The sequence below is a fragment of the Drosophila tropicalis genome, unplaced genomic scaffold (assembly GCF_018151085.1).
Source record: "Drosophila tropicalis isolate 14030-0801.00 unplaced genomic scaffold, ASM1815108v1 contig_878, whole genome shotgun sequence".
NCBI lineage: Eukaryota > Metazoa > Arthropoda > Insecta > Diptera > Drosophilidae > Drosophila > Drosophila tropicalis.
This window is the reverse complement of record NW_027173374.1, coordinates 5,320,988-5,342,880: the sequence shown is the minus strand read 5'-3', so window position 1 is coordinate 5,342,880 and position 21,893 is coordinate 5,320,988. Positions and strand designations below refer to the sequence as shown.

At 38.0% G+C, this 21,893-nt stretch overlaps 1 protein-coding gene across 1 annotated transcript; it reads left to right on the top strand.

Moving 5' to 3' along the window:
- The first annotated feature begins 8,268 nt into the window (after positions 1-8,268).
- Positions 8,269-21,495, top strand: C15 (homeobox protein C15). Its single transcript, XM_068301158.1, has 4 exons — positions 8,269-8,499; positions 10,697-11,148; positions 14,832-15,060; positions 21,286-21,495. The coding sequence occupies exons 1-4, from the start codon at positions 8,312-8,314 to the stop codon at positions 21,485-21,487; spliced, it is 1,071 nt and encodes a 356-aa protein (XP_068157259.1). The 5' UTR covers positions 8,269-8,311; the 3' UTR covers positions 21,488-21,495.
- Positions 21,496-21,893: the final 398 nt, after the last annotated feature.

The following is a 21,893-nucleotide window of genomic DNA, read 5'->3' as shown; positions in this document are numbered from 1 at the left end:
GTGATTTGTGTGAATGTGTGAGTGTGCCGTTAACAACGAGTGTTGGCCTTAATGGCACTTTATGGTCTAGACAGACTCAAGAAGGCAAGAAAACTTGCAGTCATAAATGATATGTAGGGGAAGTCTATTGGCTAGTTTCAATAGTTCTCCAATAAACTTTTGTAAAATTAATTTACATTTTTTGAATTGTTAATGGAAATAAAGTTTTCGACTTCAAAATGGAGTTTTCGCTTAACCGAAAATCATTTCGAGCCACTTGATACTCTTACCTAGAAATTAGAGTCGTATTATGATCGAATTTAACCAATATTCAATCTAATTTTTGATGAATCTCATACATTTGTGTATATCATTTGACAATACTAAAAGTTGGTTAAAAGAAGTAAACATTAAAAGCCAAAACAAAATTCTTTAAAGCAGGAAAGTTAAATAAAACAATCAGCCAAGACAAGAGTCAAAGTGAATTTTCATCATCATCTTCATCATGTTTCTTTTCTAGCAGCCATTTTGAAATATTCAAGCAAATGCCATGGAGACTCCCACCTAGCTGGGCTCTGGGACTGAATCCGACTCACATCGTCAACAACTCCAACGAAAAAAAAAAAACGAGTTTCAACTGTCAGTCAACTTCATAGTTTACTCTTGCTGCATTTTCCAACACCTTTGACTAAGCCTCCTGGACTTGGGCCCTGACATAGCCGAGGCAAAAGCATAGGTCCATTTGAAATTAATGAACTGTGATTCACAGCTCCCCTTCCCCCCTGCCTACCAGGCCAAGTTTTCCGGGTTTCATTTTTTAATTTTCACTAAAATGCATTGCACATGATGAACGAGAACGAGTCTGAGACTGAGAAAGAAAAGCAAGGACTCTAGACACATCCCCCATGACCTCGTCACGTTGCCGTTCATTCGTCTTTCTTTTTGCCATTTTTAATTGTTTTGGGAAAAGACGTCCAGGCAAGCAAGGATAAAAATATTCATTTATTATTTTACACTCTGAGTCTCTAAAAAAAAAAAAAAAGAGAGACAAATATATGGTAATGAAAAATGATATCAATTGAAATTGCCTTTCCATTTTTGATGCCAAGTCATTTGTTTATTTCTTTTTTTGTTTTCTATATCATTTTGATGTGTTTTGGAATTTAATATTTAATATGTGGGGACAAGAAACTCGTTGTGGATGTTGCTAATGACATGCCCAACGAAATAAACACATTTTAATTAACATTTAAAATGCATTTTAAACAGAATATAAAAATAAAAACACACAAAAAGCTTTTAAGAAACGGCGCCATAACAATAATAATATTAACAGCAAGAGCAAAACGAGTCACTCACCAATCGATGCATCAAAAAATATGAGAGAATCCCAGAGAATCCCACTGTCTTCATCCTCAGTTTCATCCTCAACTCGTTCATTAACAAGCGCGTCAAAGTGATAAGACTATGTCCCGGAAGAGCAGGGGAGAGTTGAGGCATCTGCCAAGAGGCATCGAAACAGGTCACAATGCTAATTGATTGCAGCAACATTGCCATCGGCCAACAGCAACAGCAACGGCAATGTGGGCTATAAAATTATTGAAGCCACCGCCAGGGGAGACACGCATTTCACAAAAACTTGATAAGCAAATTGCCTTCCAAAATGTATGCCTTACCCTTAGTAACAGATTGAGAGAATTGAGTTCGAATGAGTCACTAGGTAGGTAGGCACGGGCTAGGTGCCCTAAAAACTGGTAGGTAAACGTACAGAAAGAAACTCGTAAAAATTCTCAAACCAATGCTCTAATGCACCAAAAGGTCTCTACAAATTAAGCAATTAACTTGGGTAGTTGAGATAAGTGGGGAATCATATATACCCTCGATATATGTATCTCTCTCTCTCTTTCTCTGGACTGAGATGATCTGGGGCTAAGGTGTTTGTATTAATATTTGTAAGCCGATCAAACCGATTAAAATGTATTTAGCCAATTTGTGTATGCAAATCGTATGATGCAAAACGGGTTCGAGTTTATGGCATCTCATGGAATTTCAAACTGATTTTTACGATCGGCATTTTAATGCCACTTAAATGTTATAATTTTTCTCTTCAAATGTCTAATGGGTATTGTTAATATGTGTCTGTGTGTGTGTGTGTGTGTTTTGGTCTTAAAAACGCCTTTTGTTTACTCCCTTTTGTGAAGGCGTAGATTTTCTTTTTTTTTTTTTACGAGCGTTTCTTATTTAATTATTTTAATGTGGTAAAAAGGCAATAAAAAATTGAATTTGTTTATATCTATGCTGAAAGAGTTGTTAAACAAAATTAGTTAAATTGTGCCAAAATAACAAGCGAGATAAAGAGATAGAGAGGGAGAATATTAAAATAAAACTATATAAAATATGGAGACAGTTGGCGAACGAATTTATGACCCACATATCATAATAATTTCAAGCCCCCACACTACCACATCAGCTCCCATTCCACATAAAAGCCACCACTTGAAACAATAAAAATCATGGATTTCCCCCACCCACACACACACCAACACACACCCACACACACACAGACTCTGCCCTTGGTTCATTGTGGCAGAGAGTTTTTGCAAAAAATAAATATAGGATCCATAAATTCAGCAGCTAATCGCACACACTACCATGGAGTGTTTTGTAATCATACGAAAATTGCCTACAAATGAACTGCTTAACGGCGTGTCGCCCATTCAGACAATGCCACACAACCAACAACAACAACAACAGCAGCTCTCTCTCTGCCAAAGGGCAGCCCCCCTTTCACACAAAGTGTGCCAAAATTTGCCTTAGCAGCACAAATCCCTGGCCCTGAGTGAAATTGCGCGAGGGCATATTTAATTTATAAAATGGCTAAAATGGCGCCCACTAAATTGGCCAAGGACTGAACAGAGTTTCAGTCGGATTCTGAGAGGGTGTCCTCCAAACAGAAAGCAAAGGTCCTGGCAAACAATGCGTGGAAAATCGGTTGATTACTTATTCAAAATGCCCATATACATGCAATATACATGAATACAAGTGTATGTAAATGTATTCCATATGTGTGTGTGTGTGTGTGTGTGTGTGTGTGTGTATGTGTGGTTAAATAAATATCATTAGCTTCTTGACAGACTGACAGGGAAGTGAATACGAAATTAATTAAGAGCATTTTTCCCATCGACTGGAATTGAAAATCTTTCTGAATTCAGTTCTCATTACATTTTCCATTACCGAATACAGAAATTGGCAAATAGTAATTGCATTTAGTTCCCCTGAAACTAAAATCAAATGAGGCAAGATTCCCAGGAGTCTAAAATGTGTTGCACCTATAAATTTACCATAAAACAAATTGCCATAAATCGCATGCTGATTTAGCATCTTTTCATAATATTTTAGGGGAAACGAAACAATATTTTGGCAATTTAATTGGAAATAATATTAATGTACATTTGGCAATTCATTGAGTTCAATCGAAATGGTCCAACAGGGATTCAAACATCCCCTAAACATGAGGAAATGTAAGGGCGAATTCCAAAAAAGAATGATAATCAATCGAACTGGAACGCAAAACTATAAAATTATGTGTATTATATTTATTCGCTTTCAATAGAGTACAATTTTATTTTAATAACGGAATTCTTATTCTTTTAAAAAACATTAAAAATTGTGTTAAGTATTTAATTTAAAAACTTATTAGTTTTTTCACCGATTCATCGACTTTTGTTTTTTAAGAATATTTTGAATTATGTATATAATATATTTGCATACTTAAAAACAAATTAGATAATATAATAAATGTTCACAGATTTATTGTTAACCAACAGCAAATCAAGAAGTAATTATTTATTATTGCAGAAAGCGCAGCCAATGCAATCTCTTTCTCTCTCTTTCTCTTTCTAGACACCGCTCTATCGATGGAACTCCCAAAAAGTTCTCTGACAAATAATTTAATTTGGAAATTTATTGTTGGAATTATATTCTACTTGGCAAATTATTTGATCAACTATCTGCGATTCTATTTTAATCGATATTTTACTTTAAATTACTGAAATATAATGTAACTTCTGTCTTAGTCTTTTGTCAACAAATAATATAATATTAAATACTCTATAATATTCAATACCAATTGTTATTATCAGATGGAAATTAAAGAACAATCTAGACTTTTGTTCCAACACTTAATGTTCCATTTCCTTCAGTTTACGAAATCTTTTTTGATATTAGTCCAGATTCTACTGTGTTTATCCAAATCAGTGTTTCCTTCTGCAACTCCTCGAAAAGGTCCTCCGCACATTTCCACACACAGACACACACACTCTGACTTTCAGGTCTCTTCAATTATTGATGAGTTAATTTATCGCTTAGTAAATTGTGTGGTCAATTGACTAACAAAAACACGCATTGAGCCATCCAAAGTCAATTTTAGGGATAGCAACCGCCCGGCTTCTTAATCGAAGTCAAGTGTGGACAGACGAAAAGAATTTGGAAAAACAATCACGACGGCCTTGGTCTAGTTTAGGGGGAGTGAATCGAATGGTTTAGGGGAGTTAAAGGAAAGTCTTTTCTCTTGGTATTGGGGGAAATCACTTGAATGAGAGTAGACACACATACTCACACACACACTGACTATGTGGTTTTCCCAGATTATGTGCGCATTGGAGAGGAGAAAGAGGTTGAGAAAGGGGACTTGGAATCAAATAAAGGTAAAACTGTCACCAATAATAGTCAAACCCTGACCGCACATAAAATGCTCGCTGCGACATTTAGAGTGAAACAGAAAGCTACAGACAGAGACCCGGACAGACAGAGAGTAAGAGAGAGGAGGCAGGGGGGAGACCAATGGGCAAAAGGAGATGGCCATAATCAGTATTGGCAATTCCAGTGACATTTGGTTTGTCCTCTGTCCTAAATCCAATTCTATTCGCGTCATGCGCCGCCATTTGTATATGAGGCCAAATAAAAATGCATATGAAATGAAGCTGCCACCTGAAACTGTGGCAATGTTGCAAGTCCGAGAGTAAGATGAAGCTGAAGCAGATGTGGAGACGAGGTAAGCAAGCAAGCAATGGCACCAGATATTATTCGGTGGCACTTGGGCAAAACTTTGGCTCTTGAATATTCCATGAAGTTGCCAATAAAGTCAAGTGGCAAGTCCTGGCAGTGGAAATGAAGACTAAGGCAGAGCCCCAACATCATGCACCATTCTCCATCAACCATCTCTCAGACACACACACACACACACACACACATACATTCAGTTATATAGAAACACTTAAGTTGAGCTTTCTTGTTGCTGCCATTCGAGTTGCAATGTGCTGCTTGCTGCATACTAATTTCCACCTTCTGCTTCTACCTCCTTCCCCTTTATGCCACACTAATTCCATGCATTGTGGTGGTCTTTGGCATCATTTTGTATTCATACCAAGCACCAATTTCAGATTGTAGTTGTTGTTGTTGCTCTTGCTGTTTGTTGTTGCAGTTATTGTTGCTGTTCCGGCTATTAAGTGAAATAAAAGTAAAAATGCAATAAAAATGTTGCCCGCCTCTCGTTTTGCATTAAAATTGCATTACAATTGCCATGGATATTGCTGTTTTTTTTTTTTTGTATCTGTATCTTGCTCTTTGTTGTTGCTGTTCAAATGAAATCCAATTAGCTGACTACAAGGCCTACCAACGACGACGACGACGATGGCGATATCCATGTCGATGGTTAAGCGTCGTCCTTTTGAAAACGTGCGTGTATCTGTATCTGTGTGTCTACGTGTGTGTGTGTGTGTGTGTGTGTGACGCTCAATTGTATATGCAGTAATTGCCTGTTTGCCGATTTCATTTTTGGTCATGATTTTTCCATCTGCCTGACACAGAAAAAACCTGGCAAGTTAAGTGCAAAATTGAATTTTTATATACGATCATAAATTCAGAGGCATTTATTGCCATATTTTTCTATCTTAAAAGCCTATTTGTTAGCTAAACTAACGATTAGGAAAGTCAAAAAGTTATAAAAGATGCAACTTATGTTTGTGTCGACTTATCTAAAAAAAACAACGTAACACAAGTATTTAAATAATTGATCAATTTATACATAGAAGACACATTTTTGCATATGCGATCACATTTTGCATTTCTTTTACTTCGAATTTGAGCTTAGGTCTCAAAAATAACTTTAGAAAACCACTAAATGAGGGGCCTTTTGTATAAAAAAAACTTGCTTGCTTTTTGCTAATTATTTCGATCTTATTCTTCATATACTACATAAACACTCCAAAAATCTAACAATTTTTGAATTTTTGCGGTTTTTTATACCTAAAACTCGTGGTTTCATCATGTGGTTCTGCGTTTTCAATAAATTCTTATAGTGACAATATACTTCTAATGAAAATAATGGGAATTACAGAGCCGAAAATCTTAATTTTTTATGGGTCCCTTCCCGAAAATGTTTTTTTTAATTTATCCATGGTATACTCTATACATCCAAAGTTATTCACATGAATGTTTTTATCAAGTTGGTTTCGTATTTGCAGCATTTTCTAGTCTGTTGTTGCCAAATGAATTACATTCTAATTTCTCTTTAGTAACTGGTTATTGTGGTTAAATGCCATGCTACATGCTCATCTATGGTAATCTTACTTTTACATTGAATGGGAACCAGACATTCCTGGCTCGTGCCCAGAACCGCCCTCCTAACTGTCCTCCACCGCCCGGCTGTGCTGGTTTGCCAATGAAAACTGTCAATTAACCTCACAGGTGAACTTGGAAAATTCTCAACATTCACAAAGAAAATTTGCTGGACAACAACAAACCAATATCCATTTGCATAGTCGATAAACGAATTGGATTTTGTGTGGTTTGGCTTGAAAGATTCAAGTTGAATTTGGAGTTGGAGTGTCTCTTATCGCAATCGCAGGCTGCCAAATGCCAAGCGATAGCTAAAAGAACACTTTGCGCTAATAAAGATCTCAAGAGAAGCAGTCACAAGGAAATAGAGCAGAAGCCAACCACCCTCAATCAACCCACCGCCCCGCCGTTTGGCCGCTCTGCTGTTTGTGAACTCAAACTGACAGAACGCTATTTCCAATTGTGCTATTAATCTGCCACATTTGCACTTCTCCAGCACTCCAGCTAAGCGGAGCCCGGGTCCGAGCTAAGCTGAGCTGAGCTGAGCCGATACTCGCACTGGCCAGCTCGCTCTCACTCAAGCGCGATGACGTGGCAGCGGGAGCGAGATGGAAATGGAGATGGCGGACACGCTTGGCTTACCCGAAAATAGAAACAATCAAAATAAAAATACATTCTCTCTTCATGCTCGTCTAATAAAAAACCCCAAAAGCAAAACGTTTTCCATTTAAAATGTCGTCGCAAATGCCAAGCGCAGTTCCCCAACTGGGAAGTTAACCCACACCCCAAGACCAGCCGAGCCCCAAGTCCCCCTCCTGGCGCACACCGCAAACCAGCTGCATGGCAGGCAGCAGCCAATGGCATTGGGGCAGAGAACCGCCCACAGACCAGTGCTGCCCATGGCCAGATAGATCTGAAACCTGTTTTCACTGTGTGAGCCAGACAGGCGCATGTGCGAAGCGAGATGGAAGATACTGGGCGGACCAAGTACGTAAGCAACCACCAGAGAGACCAAAGACTAGAGACCAGAGACCTGAACGGGGCATGGGCACACGTGCGGGCAGGGGCGAGGGTTGCTGCTATTGCTGGTGGTAGTATTATGGTAGGTTAGGTTCAAACAAGGTGGCAAACAGGCTCGTTAACCAAATAGGAAGGAAGCGCAGTGACTGCGGCTGCGACTGAGACAGAGACGTCAACTGCGCCGCTGCCGTCATCATGGAACTGGTTTGACTCGTTTCCGACTCCTGTCTTTGTTTTGTTTACTTGGCTAACAAGCTTCAGCAGCAGCAGCAGCGGCAGCAGCAGATTTAACCGAGGCAGAGACAGACATCACCTCTCCATTGACCGTCGGCACAATTTGAATTGCATTTGTGAAAAGCGTTTTCGCCCGCTAACACGCGCCCGCTCCCAGCTCGCAGTCGCAATTCGCAATCAAAAGGCAACGGCAACGCTCCGAAAAAATTGTCGTAACGCGGCGGTTATTTCACTTCAGTTAACAAAAGAGAAAATTTCATTCAATCAAACTTAATCGATTGTCCCCTATCTAAATAGGGCTTTAGTGTCACTGTGTTTGTGTCTCTGTGTGTGTGTGTGTGTGTCTGAGTTGTCCTTGTATTGTGTGACACCAAAAGATTCCAAAGGACAATAATTTGACAATTAATCAAAACAATTTATAATCATATTCAAATTGGCGCCACTTGTTGTACTTGCCACAATGTCCAGTCACGAGGAGGATGAGCATGAACAGGAGCATGAGCTCGAGCACGAGCACGGCGATGATATTGAGGAGCAGGAGATTCATGTGGATGTCGATTCCGATTCACGTATGTCTTGTGGCAGTGGTTCCGATGTGGATATGGATGATGGTGCCAGCTGTTATGATGAATCGGAAACGCCCCTAAGGTGAGCACAATAAAAATTGAATTGATTTAAGACTGATGAATTAACTAAACGCAATGGGAAACAATTCCATAACAAATATCCATTGACAGGGGGCTTGCAAAATACTTTATTATATAGAAATTTCAGTTATTATTATTGCAATCAGTATAGGGTATACCAAAACTGGATCCATACTCTAAACGGTTTTGAAAACCTGAATTCTAACTGTTTAGTTGCCAAAATTAATTAAAATAGATAAAAGTTTCTTTTGATCTTTATTTCACATTACTTAAATTTGAAATGTATTTAAAATCTAACCATATTATAAATATTGCAGTTTGACAATTTCAAAAGATACATTATCTTTATTCTATTTATTTTTATATATTTATTCGATTAAACGAATCATTCATATCAATTCTAAAACTCAAAGTACATTTAAATGAGGTTCATTTCATTTAAACGGTTTAACTTTAATTAGATCTATTTTTGCAGTCAGTTTGATATTTTTAATCATTTTTTTTCTTTTGGACAACTTCATTAAATGCATATAACAAATATAAAATAAATAAACTAAATATTCTAGTCTACAGACCAGAAATATTCAGAGAATCCCAAATCTAAATTTAAATATATATCGAAATTTATAATTATATACAGATGTATATGAAGTTAATAAGATAAATTAGTTGTCATCTCGGTTATGTATATGCAATTGGTTTTAAATACATATCTAAAATATTAATAACCATAATTCCAATTGTGCTTAGTAATTTGCATCGTTCTTAATGGTCTTAAGACAGAAACTTTTAATACTTTTTATACAATAAAATGGAAAGACTCAAAGACATTTCAGACTCAAAGGCTTTTACTCATCAAATATTTCATTTTAGTAATTACATTTTTGCCCCAGAACTCTCAAAAATAGACAATCCATTGTCAGCATTTCAACTGATTTTATGAGTTGGCACAAAGAATACAATCTCCCATTATATATCCATAATATAGAATATTTTTATTGGTTTCATAATGGTCTAAGCCTTGAATAACGATTCACAACAATTCTTGAGCTTATGGAAATTCAAATATTTTGATGGCCACATTCTGACAATAGTTAGAAAAGAAGAAACAAGAGAAGAAAAGGTATTCTCAGCTCAACAAAAGGTCTCTAACAAGATGCTGCCACAAACCTGGGCAAAACAGTGCTAACTGCCTCATTTTCATTGATGTCATTTTAGGTTCAAAGGGGGAATTTTCTTCTTTGGCGTGAACAAACCTCTTAAACGCTAATGAATTGCCCACAAAAAAAAAAAGTAATGGTGGGGGAAAAAAACTAAAATTCGAAATGTAACCATAAAAGAAACTCCCTGAATTTACATAGAGCCAGAGACGCAGACAAAGAGACAGAGGCCGAGGAGGGGAGACACATGGAACGATAAAACGCACATTAGTAAGGCGCCAAAAACGCGCTCTGATAATAGTAGTAGTAGAAGATCCCAAATGGACCCACAAAAACAAGTTCAAAACAGAGACCAAGGGACAAAAAGAGTCAATCGTTCCAGCTGGATTAACATTTTAATAGAGCATGCAATAAAAATGCTATAAAAATCTCGCGTTACTATGGAATGTAGAGCAAGATCAAAATGACGATCACGACTAAAACGAAGAAGAAGGCGAAGTTAGATGCCCTGCGTTCAAAACGGATCCAAAAGTTATAACAAGTTTTAAAAAAAGTTAATTTTTGTGGCTTTCTTGATACATTTATGTAGTTGTGTATTTTTGTTTTTGGGAAAGTGTGCGTTTAGCAATTTAAAATCACCATCCGAAAGACACCATCAAATTCGGTTTGGTTTTCTGGTGGTTATGTGTTTTTGTATATTGATTTAATTAAATGCCGTGCGTGACTAGTTTATTTTCTTGTATTTTTGTTTTGTTGATGATTTATAGAACCATTGAAATTGCCTCTAACGATCAGTCAACATTTGCATAATTACTCAATTTTCTTTTGAATAAAACTTCTTGCTACATTTTGGGCATCTCGTGCGTGGGCTTAGATAAACTGGTCCTGGTTAGTTAGTTGCTTTGGTGTCGCACGATCTTGCCACATAAATTAATAATGAAAAATGTAGTTAGTTCTTGGCCATTATCGGGCAGACATAATTTTAATGAGACTAAAAATTCTTTTCGTTCTTCATGTTCTCTCATCCTTTTCATTTAGTGAATCGCTGCAATCGGAACAGACGCGCTCCTCGTCCAGTGAGAATCTGCCCTTTAGCATATCACGGTTGCTGTCGAAACCCTTCGAGACGAATAACAACAACAATCACAATAGCAGCAGCAATCTGCACAGCAGCAGCTCCAGTTCAAGCAATAATAATAATAACAACAACAATAATAATGTTAATGGTGGAGACAAGGGCGATGACAAGGATCTACTTCCCGTAGATGATCATGATCTGGCTGCCTATAAACTGGCCACCAGCATTGCAAACTCAACATATGGAAGTGCGGCAGCTCTCTACACATATCCGCATCTTTATCCATCAGCAGCAGCAGCAGCCGCCGGTCATGTACTCCGCGTGCCGCCCCAACGTACACCTCTAACATGGGCACTGCCGCCATTGCATCATGCGGCGCTTGCCCATCAGGCGGTAAAGGATCGTTTGGCAGGTGAGGCTAACCACCCCCCATCCATTGGCCATGTTTATTAGTTAGGCAGTTTAATGATGAACGAGCAACGGTAGCCCAAGTCGCACATCCAGCAGCTACTGTTTACCCCCGACCCCCTTTATTCCAACTCACTGACATGCCACACAATTGTGCGGCAACTTTTGCAACTCAGATTTCGACTTACCCCCTCCTAATAGCCTCCAGTTCGAGTCCGAGTCCCGCTTATGGCAAGCCAGCTACACTAATAAGCACGATCAGAGAAGTCTTTTAAGCCAACATGCCTATCGGCATGTCATTTCACAGTGCGAAAGAGAGAGAGAGAGAGAGAGAGAGTGAAGGAGACCCACACACTGCCTGCAGAGGTAGCCAGCCCTAAAGTATAAAAACATGTTTGCCTTCAAATGCGCAATCGCAGCTTGAGTTAAAAATTTTAACGCTCAGCCACCGCCCAGAAGCAGCAGGCGGTTCTCATTTGCATATGTAAAGGCAGGAGCTTCAAGTTGCGGATTGGAATCGCAATTGGAATGGTGTTGCGGTTGGCTGGCTCGATCCTTTGGGCATCCCTTTTCTGTTAATTTGTTTACATTATGAGCTTCACTTGTACCTACAAGCGGCATTCACAGCGCGAGCCGCTTTAATAATGAGACGGCGTTGATTTTATTAAGACTCACCACATGGACGTAGGCAACTAAAAATGGGGATCGATCATTGATTATGCGTCGACCCGTGGGGCGAGATGGAGTCCCCGATGCTTTTAACCTTAAAGCTATCTTGACTATTGCATCTGGGGCCCTTCTTGGTGGCTATAACTCATATTTTTTGGCCATGTCGCTTATTTTTATTTATTTGGCCATGCATAAAAGCCGCTTAGCCAGTGGCAATCTGATTGACTTTTATGACCAACATCCGCTCTTGGCCCTTATGCTACAGTTTGCATTTGTTTCATTCGATTTGCTTTTGGTTGGGTTTTTTTGTTTTGCTTTGCTTTGCTGCTTTAGTTATTTTAATGAGCTGGTTTACATGACTTTTTAATTTCGCCAAAAAGGAATTAATTACTCATTGGGCGGTCGCTGGACTCAATGAGCTTATTTATCGCCTGCATACCACTGCCAACGGCCACTCTTCACATTTGAGTCCAACTGACATGGTCAGCTTTTAATTAGTCAGCCGGTTCGCGACGATTCCGTTGAGGGATGAGTTAAGCCACATAATATGAATGGAATCAGATGGGGGGCCAGGCCATGTCTAGCCACCACTTCCAAGGCACACTTATGTGCCTGTGTATGTGTGTTTGTCTGAGCCAGAAAGTGATCGAAGTGATCGCCGTCTCGTTTTGTCAACATCTTCTTCTCCTCCATCTCGAGAGTTTGTGTGTTGTGTGTTTATTGTGTCGCTTGCCTTGTGGCCTGATAAGCTGGCGCCTTGGCTTTTTTCATTAACAAGACAAACGAGCCTCTGTCCAAACGTTGACCAGGCCCTAGCCCCTTAACGTCTCTCTCCCTCTCTCTCTCTCTCTCTCTCTCTCTCTCTCTCTGTTTATTTGAGTCCTACGCCCCAGCGCCATATGATTAATAACCATTGCATGTTAATTTCGGAAATGCCGTCACACAGCAGGCGCCAATTACTTTAGGTTCTGTGTATTTTCATGCAATTTTATAATAGCCAAATGTTCCAACTATTCAAGTTATATCCATGTTTACATAAAGGTCAAAGCTACTTGAACGGATATGGTTATGGTTACGGCTACGGCAACGGCAACGAGTGGGTAGCCAATGCCACAGGCCGCCATCAATAATGCATACTAAAAGCTTTTTGCATTATTTTACGTAAACATATTTTGGGCTAAGACGTCTCACAGAGGCAAGCCATGCCCCCATCACCCTCTTACGCTCTTCCTCTCAGCCTCTCTGTGTAACTTTAAGATACATCATAAATAAGGAAGCCGAGAAAAGCCATAAAATTATGCTTATGTGGTATCCCTGTATCCTTTAAGGATGCTCGCGGGTCTCTCTGCCTGTGTGCGATGTGAAAATCATGTGGCTGCTTATGTGGTGCGATAAATGGCTTTTTATTGAAATTGATATTGCTTGAAATATTTAAATGATCCCTATTGCCTCCAACCACCCAACACCCCCTCTCATTCGACCCCAAAAGCCATGGCAAATTTATGCCAGACATTCAAAACCAAAAAAAGGGGTTACTGAGAAAAGTCGTAATAAAAAACATGATTTGTCAGCTTAACACCCGCACATACCCACCTGTATTGGTTGGCATTTGACAGCTTAGCTTATGGATAGTCAGCCATTTTGTGATGCGAACACTAAAACATTGACTTAAAGGGATGAGCAGATTTCCAACCATATTTTGAGAAAGCTCTCAAGTTCTCATGAATATACAATAACTGGGTAACCCTTCAGGTAATTGAAATGCTTCAATCAATAATCAATATATCCCTGACTTGAGATGACTTTTGAGGCGTGTATCTTGAATATTTAATTACAAAGAAACTAGAAACAGAAAAGTCTAATTAAATATCAAAGAATATCAACTGGTTTCAACTACTTTTTCACTGAAATCACAAATTAGCAAATTAGAAGAGAGAAGCAAACGGCATCAAGAGATTTAAAATGAATTCTTAGTAACTTTAAGAAAAAAGGATAATTTCAAAAGATTAATAGTAACAGCTTAGTTAACTTCTTGAAGTTATTTTGGCACTTAAGGTTGATAATGGCTGATAAGACCTTAGAGTGGTCAAATTGAAGTACTCAGAGGTATTACATTTAACAAATTTAAGTATTAAAAACTTTCATGCCGCATGACCTCATCTCAGTTGAGAACCACCTTAAATTATTTTGACCAAGTGGAAGTTGGACATATGTACATATACATATGCATGTATGTATTTGTGTGTATATTGTGTAAGCCGGTTTCCCAGACGACAACGTTTTAATATTTTTGTTGAATACTGCGCCAGGTCTTATCGCACCCAATAAACAACAACAAGACGCACGCCAGGGCACAAAGTGAACAAGGCGACTGGCAGGAATTTTAAAAGGTTCAGCGCCAAGAGAGCCACCGTTTTGCTGACACTCGGTTCGTCGGGTCTGTATGACCAGTTGATTGGCCCAAAACGCCTGCGCACATTAGCTAAGGCTAAGACGCAAACACAAAGAGATCCATTGTAGCAGAGAGAATGAGAGACTGGGTCATTTACCGGCTCATCCTGATCCTATGAATACGACTTTATGACTCAACGGCGGCTTTCAATGAAATCGATGTCGCGTGCGTTGTCTACAAGACACTTCGTCTCGTCTCTATGATGATAAAGGTTTTAGGCTCTGTCCCATAGTTCATTCAGCGGCAATTAGGCGCTTAGCGGTCGAGTCAGTGACTCTTAGGGGCTGCGGCATTGAAAATTGATTTCACAGCGGGTCATACCTAAAACAGGTAGAATACTATCTCGATATACTACAGGTGCCTTGTCGTCCGGAAGCAAATATCGGAAATGGCTTGTTATCTCTGGGAAAGGAATTTATTGTTTGCTAATTGCTTCGAATAGGTCCAGGACACACACGCACACATACAGAAATTAGTAAAAAGAGTGAAAGTGGATATAAAGGGAATTACTTACTTACATTAAGATTAAATGTATTTATCTATTCTCTTTTGGCTTTCCATTACAGCTGCCTTTCCCATTGCCCGTCGCATTGGACATCCCTATCAGAATCGCACACCGCCCAAGCGAAAAAAGCCACGAACATCCTTCACTCGGATTCAGGTGGCTGAGCTGGAGAAGCGTTTCCATAAGCAAAAGTATTTGGCCTCGGCCGAGAGAGCGGCTCTGGCTCGTGGCCTCAAGATGACCGATGCGCAGGTGAAGACGTGGTTCCAGAATCGACGCACCAAATGGAGGTAAGTTCATCAGCAATCTCTTCCTTTGCCTTTTCATTATAGTAAAAAGGGGGGTAGGGGTGGGTTAAAAAATCAATAGAAACACACAAAGAAAACGCTGGCACTTTAGAAGTGCTGACAGCTTGACACCTTTGCTTTCCTTTTCCTTTCCCTTTTCACGTTGTCTTTTTAAACTAAAATATGTACAAAAGGATTTTTTGTCTACAAAATGAAAGAAAAAACGCCATGCAAATTCCATTTCCCTTCACGCCGGCAACAGCATACACTAAAATACTCTTCTCTAGAGAATGTATAAAGAGAAATGAATATTTCAAATATTATAACAATATCATGATACCTTCCCAGCAAAGGCACACGCAGTGTCTATAATAAACATTTTGGGTGGGGTAAAAAAAGTCCATTCAATATGCATGAGGCACATTAAATGAGAGAACAGTGGCACACAAGGACTACAGCCCCAAAAAAGAATATTCCAAGGGATGATTGCTCAGGGGGTAGTAGCAGCAGCAGCCAGCAGTTCTTTTTAACCCCCCAACAACAAAAATGTCTAAAAATATGGAAGCTTAGTATTAGTTAGCCAACCAAATGAACTAACCATTAAGTTAAAATTGGATAGGAAGTAAAATTTAAAAGAAATATTTGTTTATAGCAAAGAGCTTATCATCTTAAATACTTTTAAGCAAATATAGATTTTGAGAATGGAGATGACTAGAAGAATTTATCATAAATAGAATACCAATAATATAAAGTTAAATTCCAAGTGGATTACTTAGATCTACAGCTTTATCTTTTTTCGTTTTATATATATAGTTTTGGTAAAGTCTTTCATGATGAGAAATGAGCTTGAAATGAGGAATAGAAAGGCTTAAAATAGAGATTAAAACATTTATAGAATATTCTCTATAAACCAAAAGTCAGCTTTAGGAAAAATGTGAAAAAATATTATTTAAAATAACGAAATCTATAAGATACCTACATATATAAACAATGCGTCACTTTGAGTAATGTTCAATAAGCAATTAGTTAAACAGCCAATACAAGAATATTTATAGATATTTAAAGGCTTTTATTTAACACGTAGACAAAATAGATTTTGCCGACTGGCCAATTAGCATCTTGATTTATGTCGCCTACAATGGAAACTTTCCGCACTCAATGGAAACTTTCACACACACATACACGTGGACAAATTTTCATATAGGTATCTAGTATGAACAAATGGCTATTCATTCTGGTCTGGTACCTATAAACAAGTCACGCGCATGTCTCCTAATTTAATGAAGCATTGATGCATTGAACGCGCTTGCGTGTGGCTAATTGTTTTCTATTTTATTACTAACTATATACTATATACATAAACAGTACATACACATGTATAAAGAAAGCAACTTCAACCTAAAATAGAACACCAAAATTCATATGCGATTACTTACCATTATAATGATTATGGTGGGACAAAACCCTAAACCAAAAAAAAAAAAAAACTGTGAGTACAAAGAAGGAAAGAAAAAAAAAACAACGTAAACGTCAACGAGTCGTTGGGGAGTGTGCATATTTTAAGACGCGTTAATTGCCGCTTAGCAGGCCCAGCCCCAGCTCCAGTGTTTAGTCCCCTACAAACATCTCTGTCTTTGGTTGTTGTCGTTGTCGCCGTCGGTCGCAGTTCTCTCTCGACTTATCAGCCATTTTGGGCCTATTTGAGCTCGTAAAAATTAATGATGTAAAACGCAATTTTGTTAACGGCAATCTGCCTCTCCCTCTCTCACACACACACTCTCTCATTTAGTGTATGTGTGTGTGTGTGTTGGCCACGGCTCGTTTGTGGTTAAGTGAAATGGCAATGGCATGATTACGACTAGTCGTAATATTATAGTATATAACTATACTTATATCTTGTATGAATGGGTATGCAAACGTATAACATTTTTGTTGTGTTATGTTCGTATGCATTAAGCCAATTATGCATAAAACAACTGTGCAGTCAGCCAAGTTGCAGGTAATTTGTATAATTAGCCAACATGGCGTATAAGTTATGCAATGAAGGCAATAAAAAAGATTTGCTAAATTGCTCATTATACTCGTCTGTATGTAAATGTAATGAAATTGTTAACAATGACAGATCACTGAAGAACTCGTTGAGAACTTGTAGGCTGTCAATTTAACAATATGTTGAGCAAAACGAGGAAACCAAAAACTCCAAAGAATAACGCAGAACCAGAAAGGAAGCCTTCCCCCTCACACAAACACACACACACACACACAAAAAAAAAAACGACATGTAATTGTGAAGCATACTTTCTGGAGCTTGTGGGGAGAGAGACACTCGAAAAGAAATGAAATGAGAAAAAACAAATGGCCCTGTCTAACTGTTGTCTGGCTTTTTGCTTTTCCCACTTTCCCATGTATGTATACCTAATTCAATTAGTTGCCAGCCCATAAATCATGTTGGCGCTAAAACCCTTTTTAATTACACGACCATACATCAAAAGTGTGAGAGAGAGAGAAAGAGAAGATCTCATGCCAAAAACTTTTCTTGCTTAACCAAAAATCTTAAGCAAAACAGAACTATGTTTCACTTAATATTAATTGCCTGCTCTCTGCAACACATATGCACATATATTATGTTATAACTTTTCCTGCTGAAAGCTGGACTAATTAAAAATTCACCCACATATGCCAAGGCCTTCCCCCCTCCCCCCTGAGAGACTTTAGTCAGAGTTTATTTGCCTCACTTGTTGGCACTTGAGGGCAAAAATCAATTTGCCTGAAAGCAAAGTTTTTCCCTTTGTATTATACAGAAAAATCAAATAAAATTAATTACAATAGCCGTGGCCATTTGTAAAATTAACTTTGAATCCGGTTCTTGGGACACTTGGCACGTGTCCACAGGTCCAAAACAAAACCAAAAAACTTGAGAAAATCTTCAAGTTTGTGGTGAAACCCAAGAACAAATCCCAATGGACTTGCAAATGCAAAGAGAGGGGGCTACTTGGACTTTTGGCTGCCTCTTTTGGGTTAGCCTGGCCCCCAATTAATGGTCTGACTAAATTGTTATGTCTTGAAAGATAATTACCAGAGTCCTTTTTTCCCTTTCCGGATTTTCGTTAACGAAACTTTTGTCGTAATTTGCCAACGTCGTTTGCGTGCTCAGTGTGAAATGATTTTAATTACCGCCTTTTAGAGAGAAGGGAAAGGGAAGGGAAGGACAAAACTGGTGAGCAGCTGCTAACTGAGCGACAATTGACTTGCATTTAAATTTTAGAAAAGGTCTCTTCAACTCCAACTCCGACTACGACTATATAACTCCCCCTGTGTACAATTTCCGTAAATTTATGCGTCAAGCTTTAATAAACTTTTTAGCCTAATGCCTGGCCATTATTTATCTTGAGAGGCACACTCACACACACACACACACATATATTTCAACGCGATGGCGCCAAAAGACAAACAGTTAACATTTGTTAAAGCATTTTTATACCCTTGCAGAGGGTATTATAAAATTGGTCAGATGTTTGTAACGCACAGAAGGAGACGTTTCCGACCCCATAAAGTATATATATTCTTGATCAGCATGAGAAGCTAAGTCGATATAGCCATGTCCGTCTGTCCGTCTGTCCGTCTGTCCGTCGGTGCGTACGCGTTTTACTCAGCCATCTTAAGAGCTATCGGGATGAAATTTTTTTGGGAGCTTTTTTTTACCCGGGTGAGATAAAGTATGAAAATCTTTGGGATCGGACTACTATATCATATAGCTCTGGAACAAAAATTTTTGCAAAAATTGGAGTATCCCCATGAAATTCACCAATATAATAGAATTTGATATAAAATCTCAGATCCCAAAAATTTGACCCTGATCGGATAAATAGAACACAAGTTACAGTCTATATAAATCGGTTCAATCGCTGCCGGCAGCTCTGCTTGCTGCCTACTACGTCATCATCAAATCAACAGAGCACATGCATACACACACAGACGCAACGCTACATAAACTGTATGTGTATGCGTGCGTTGCTTTGCTTAGGGAATGAGGGAAGAAGAAGAACAAATTGTACATATGTAGTATGAAGAGTAAAATTGTTTTGTTTGTATATTAATGAATTGAGTTGCAGAAAACAAATTTTGAACATGTGAAATTATTATTGTCAAGGACTGCAAGGGTATATAAACTTCGGCATAGCCGAATTTAACTTCTTTGATATTTTTTTTCTGTTACCATTTTCCGTATTCCGTGACTCTGAGTCTGTAGCTGTAGCTGAAGTAGAAAGATAAATTACAATCGTGTCTCGTGGCTGATGTCTCCTACCTAAAAGAGCAACTCAAATTAAACTCACAGATACAGACACACACAAACATACACACAAATACAGTCTAAAGCCATGCTTTGCATTTGTTTTGGAGTTTTTAATCAATTTTCGTTGAATTTTTTATGCGGTAGCTGTCGGACGATAAAACTCCCAAACAAACAAATAAACAACAAAAAGGTTGTGAAAAAGTAAAAGCAAAATGTGCCGCTGCACATTGAAAATGAAATTGAGTTGTTCCCCTCGAATAAATATCAAGTTTCCCCAAATACCACTTGATATTTAACTCCTTGTAATTTTCTATGAGACCTGAAACAAGACTTTGAATCAGTAATTGGGCAAAACTGATAAATATACTACTTTTCTTAATCAGTTTCGACTACTTTTTGAGTCTTATTTTTAATCATAAACGATTAGTTTCATAGTTTAATCATGGATAACTCCTTTTAGAATTGTAATTTGTTTTATACACAAGAGTGTTTATGTAAACTTAGGCGTTTTTCAGACTATGAATATGACATTCAAATTGCTTTGATAAATATCCATATTATTATGTATATGAAAGACTCACAACGACATAGTAAACGTTTTATATATTTCATAAGAAACTTTCAGTAAAAATAATCAGCTTCATAAAAATATAATTATTAAACAGACCCAGAAGGGAGCAGAGATATTATAAAATTATCATCCATCACATATAGAGATTGAAAACCGAAATTCGTAACATAATGATTTGCCAAATTTTCCGAATTTTATTGATTCGTTTATAAAATATTTGATTTCCGCTCTTTAATGTTGACTTCAATTTTATATAAAACCCAAAAACCATTTTAAAATTAGAAAGCCCTCTTAATAAACTGACACATAACAAACATGAAGTTATCTATTGTTTTTGAGAAACGATGTTAGTATAAGCACTTGTAGGCCATTAATAAATCAAGGACTTTCAGTTTGCCTAGCCCCAAAATGCTTAATGCATATTTAATATGCTCGCATTTAAGTTATGCAATTAGAGTGTGAATGATGACATTGCTGATGAAAACCATAATGAAAGCCATATTAAACAACAATTATGACATATGTAGGGTTACACACACACACATAGACACATTCATTCTAACATAATACATTGAAATAGTTTGTGGTAATTACAAATGGTAAAACTTGGGCAACATAAGAAGTTCATTAGCTCATGAAATATTCAAGATGGCGCTGCATATATGGATAGCAGCAGGGTAGGAACAACCCCCATCTAAAAAGAAGAGGGTTGTGGTTAAAGTCTCCATAATTAGAGCAAAATGCTGCGCAAACTCAAGAAAGACAGACAAACGACAACGAGAAGTTAGAGGCAGGGGGGAAGGACAAAGGCAATGGGGTATATACATTGCACATTGCAATTTTCAATTGAATAATTTAGCAAGGCAAATTGCCGCATACTCGATCTCTCCATCTCTTTTTCTCTCTCTCTCTTTTGGCTTTCGTAAATCCCTTTTTAAGCACAACATTTAAAATGTAATTTTACTGAACTGGCAACATTCTCGGATTCGGAAATTAATTTTCCAACAAAAATCCCCAAATTGAGATCCAAACAGTGCGATTGGGCACGTGTATGTGTACCTGGCAATCAGAATATTTGATTTGATTAGTTTTAAATGGTCTTAACAAGCCACCCACATAATGAGACTTGATGAGCTTTTACAGCCCCCCCGTGCCCAATCTATTCGTTCAATATGCTATAATAATAAATAAGTCAATTGTCTGTGACCAAAATGAGTTTCAACTCAAATCGTTTTTCAATAATGAATATATGCATTAAGCGATGACATTTTCATGATAAGATACTTATTATTCCATGTACTTACTAAATACTTGTCCACTAACTAACTATCTCTCTCTCTATTTTTGTTGTTGTGATTTACAGACGACAGACCGCCGAAGAACGGGAGGCCGAACGTCAGGCTGCCAATCGTCTTATGCTCTCCCTGCAAGCGGAGGCCATCAGCAAGGGATTCGCCCCACCGGCTGCCCCTCTGAGTTCCCAGCCAGGTGTGAATGGTGCTCCATTGGCAGCTCTTCATGGTCTGCAGCCATGGGCCGAGGCATCTCATGCAGCTGGCTGCTAATCCGCATACTAAACACACATTTAGTAGAAAGGTTTATTTGTGATACATTTTGCTTTGTACATACATACTTAGTCCAGGGATGGCTCGACAGGAATTCCCACTGTATATACTTATACATACAACAGAAAAGAGTGGTTCTTCTCCCCCCTCCCAAAAAAAAAAAAAAACACTGTAAATACTTAGTTTTATCTTCTAGAAGCGCTTAGTTATTAGTTAAAAATATCTAAATAACAATTATACATATGTATGTATTTAATTTTATTAGCACTTTAAGTTCTTCCCCTTGCCCTTAAATTAAAAATAGTTTTGTGTTTTAGTGCAGCATTTAAAATAGATTATTTAGTTGTTGTTGTTCAACAGTTGAAGGCAAAATGCATCTCAAATCACTTGATAAAAAATATAAATT

Coding starts and splice junctions, on each gene's coding strand:
- C15 (XM_068301158.1), top strand. CDS start 8,312: ATGTCCAGTCACGAGGAGGATGAGCATGAACAGGAGCATGAGCTCGAG. Junction 11,149..14,831: donor GGTAAAGGATCGTTTGGCAG/GTGAGGCTAACC, acceptor TTTCCATTACAG/CTGCCTTTCCCATTGCCCGT. Junction 15,061..21,285: donor AATCGACGCACCAAATGGAG/GTAAGTTCATCA, acceptor TGTGATTTACAG/ACGACAGACCGCCGAAGAAC.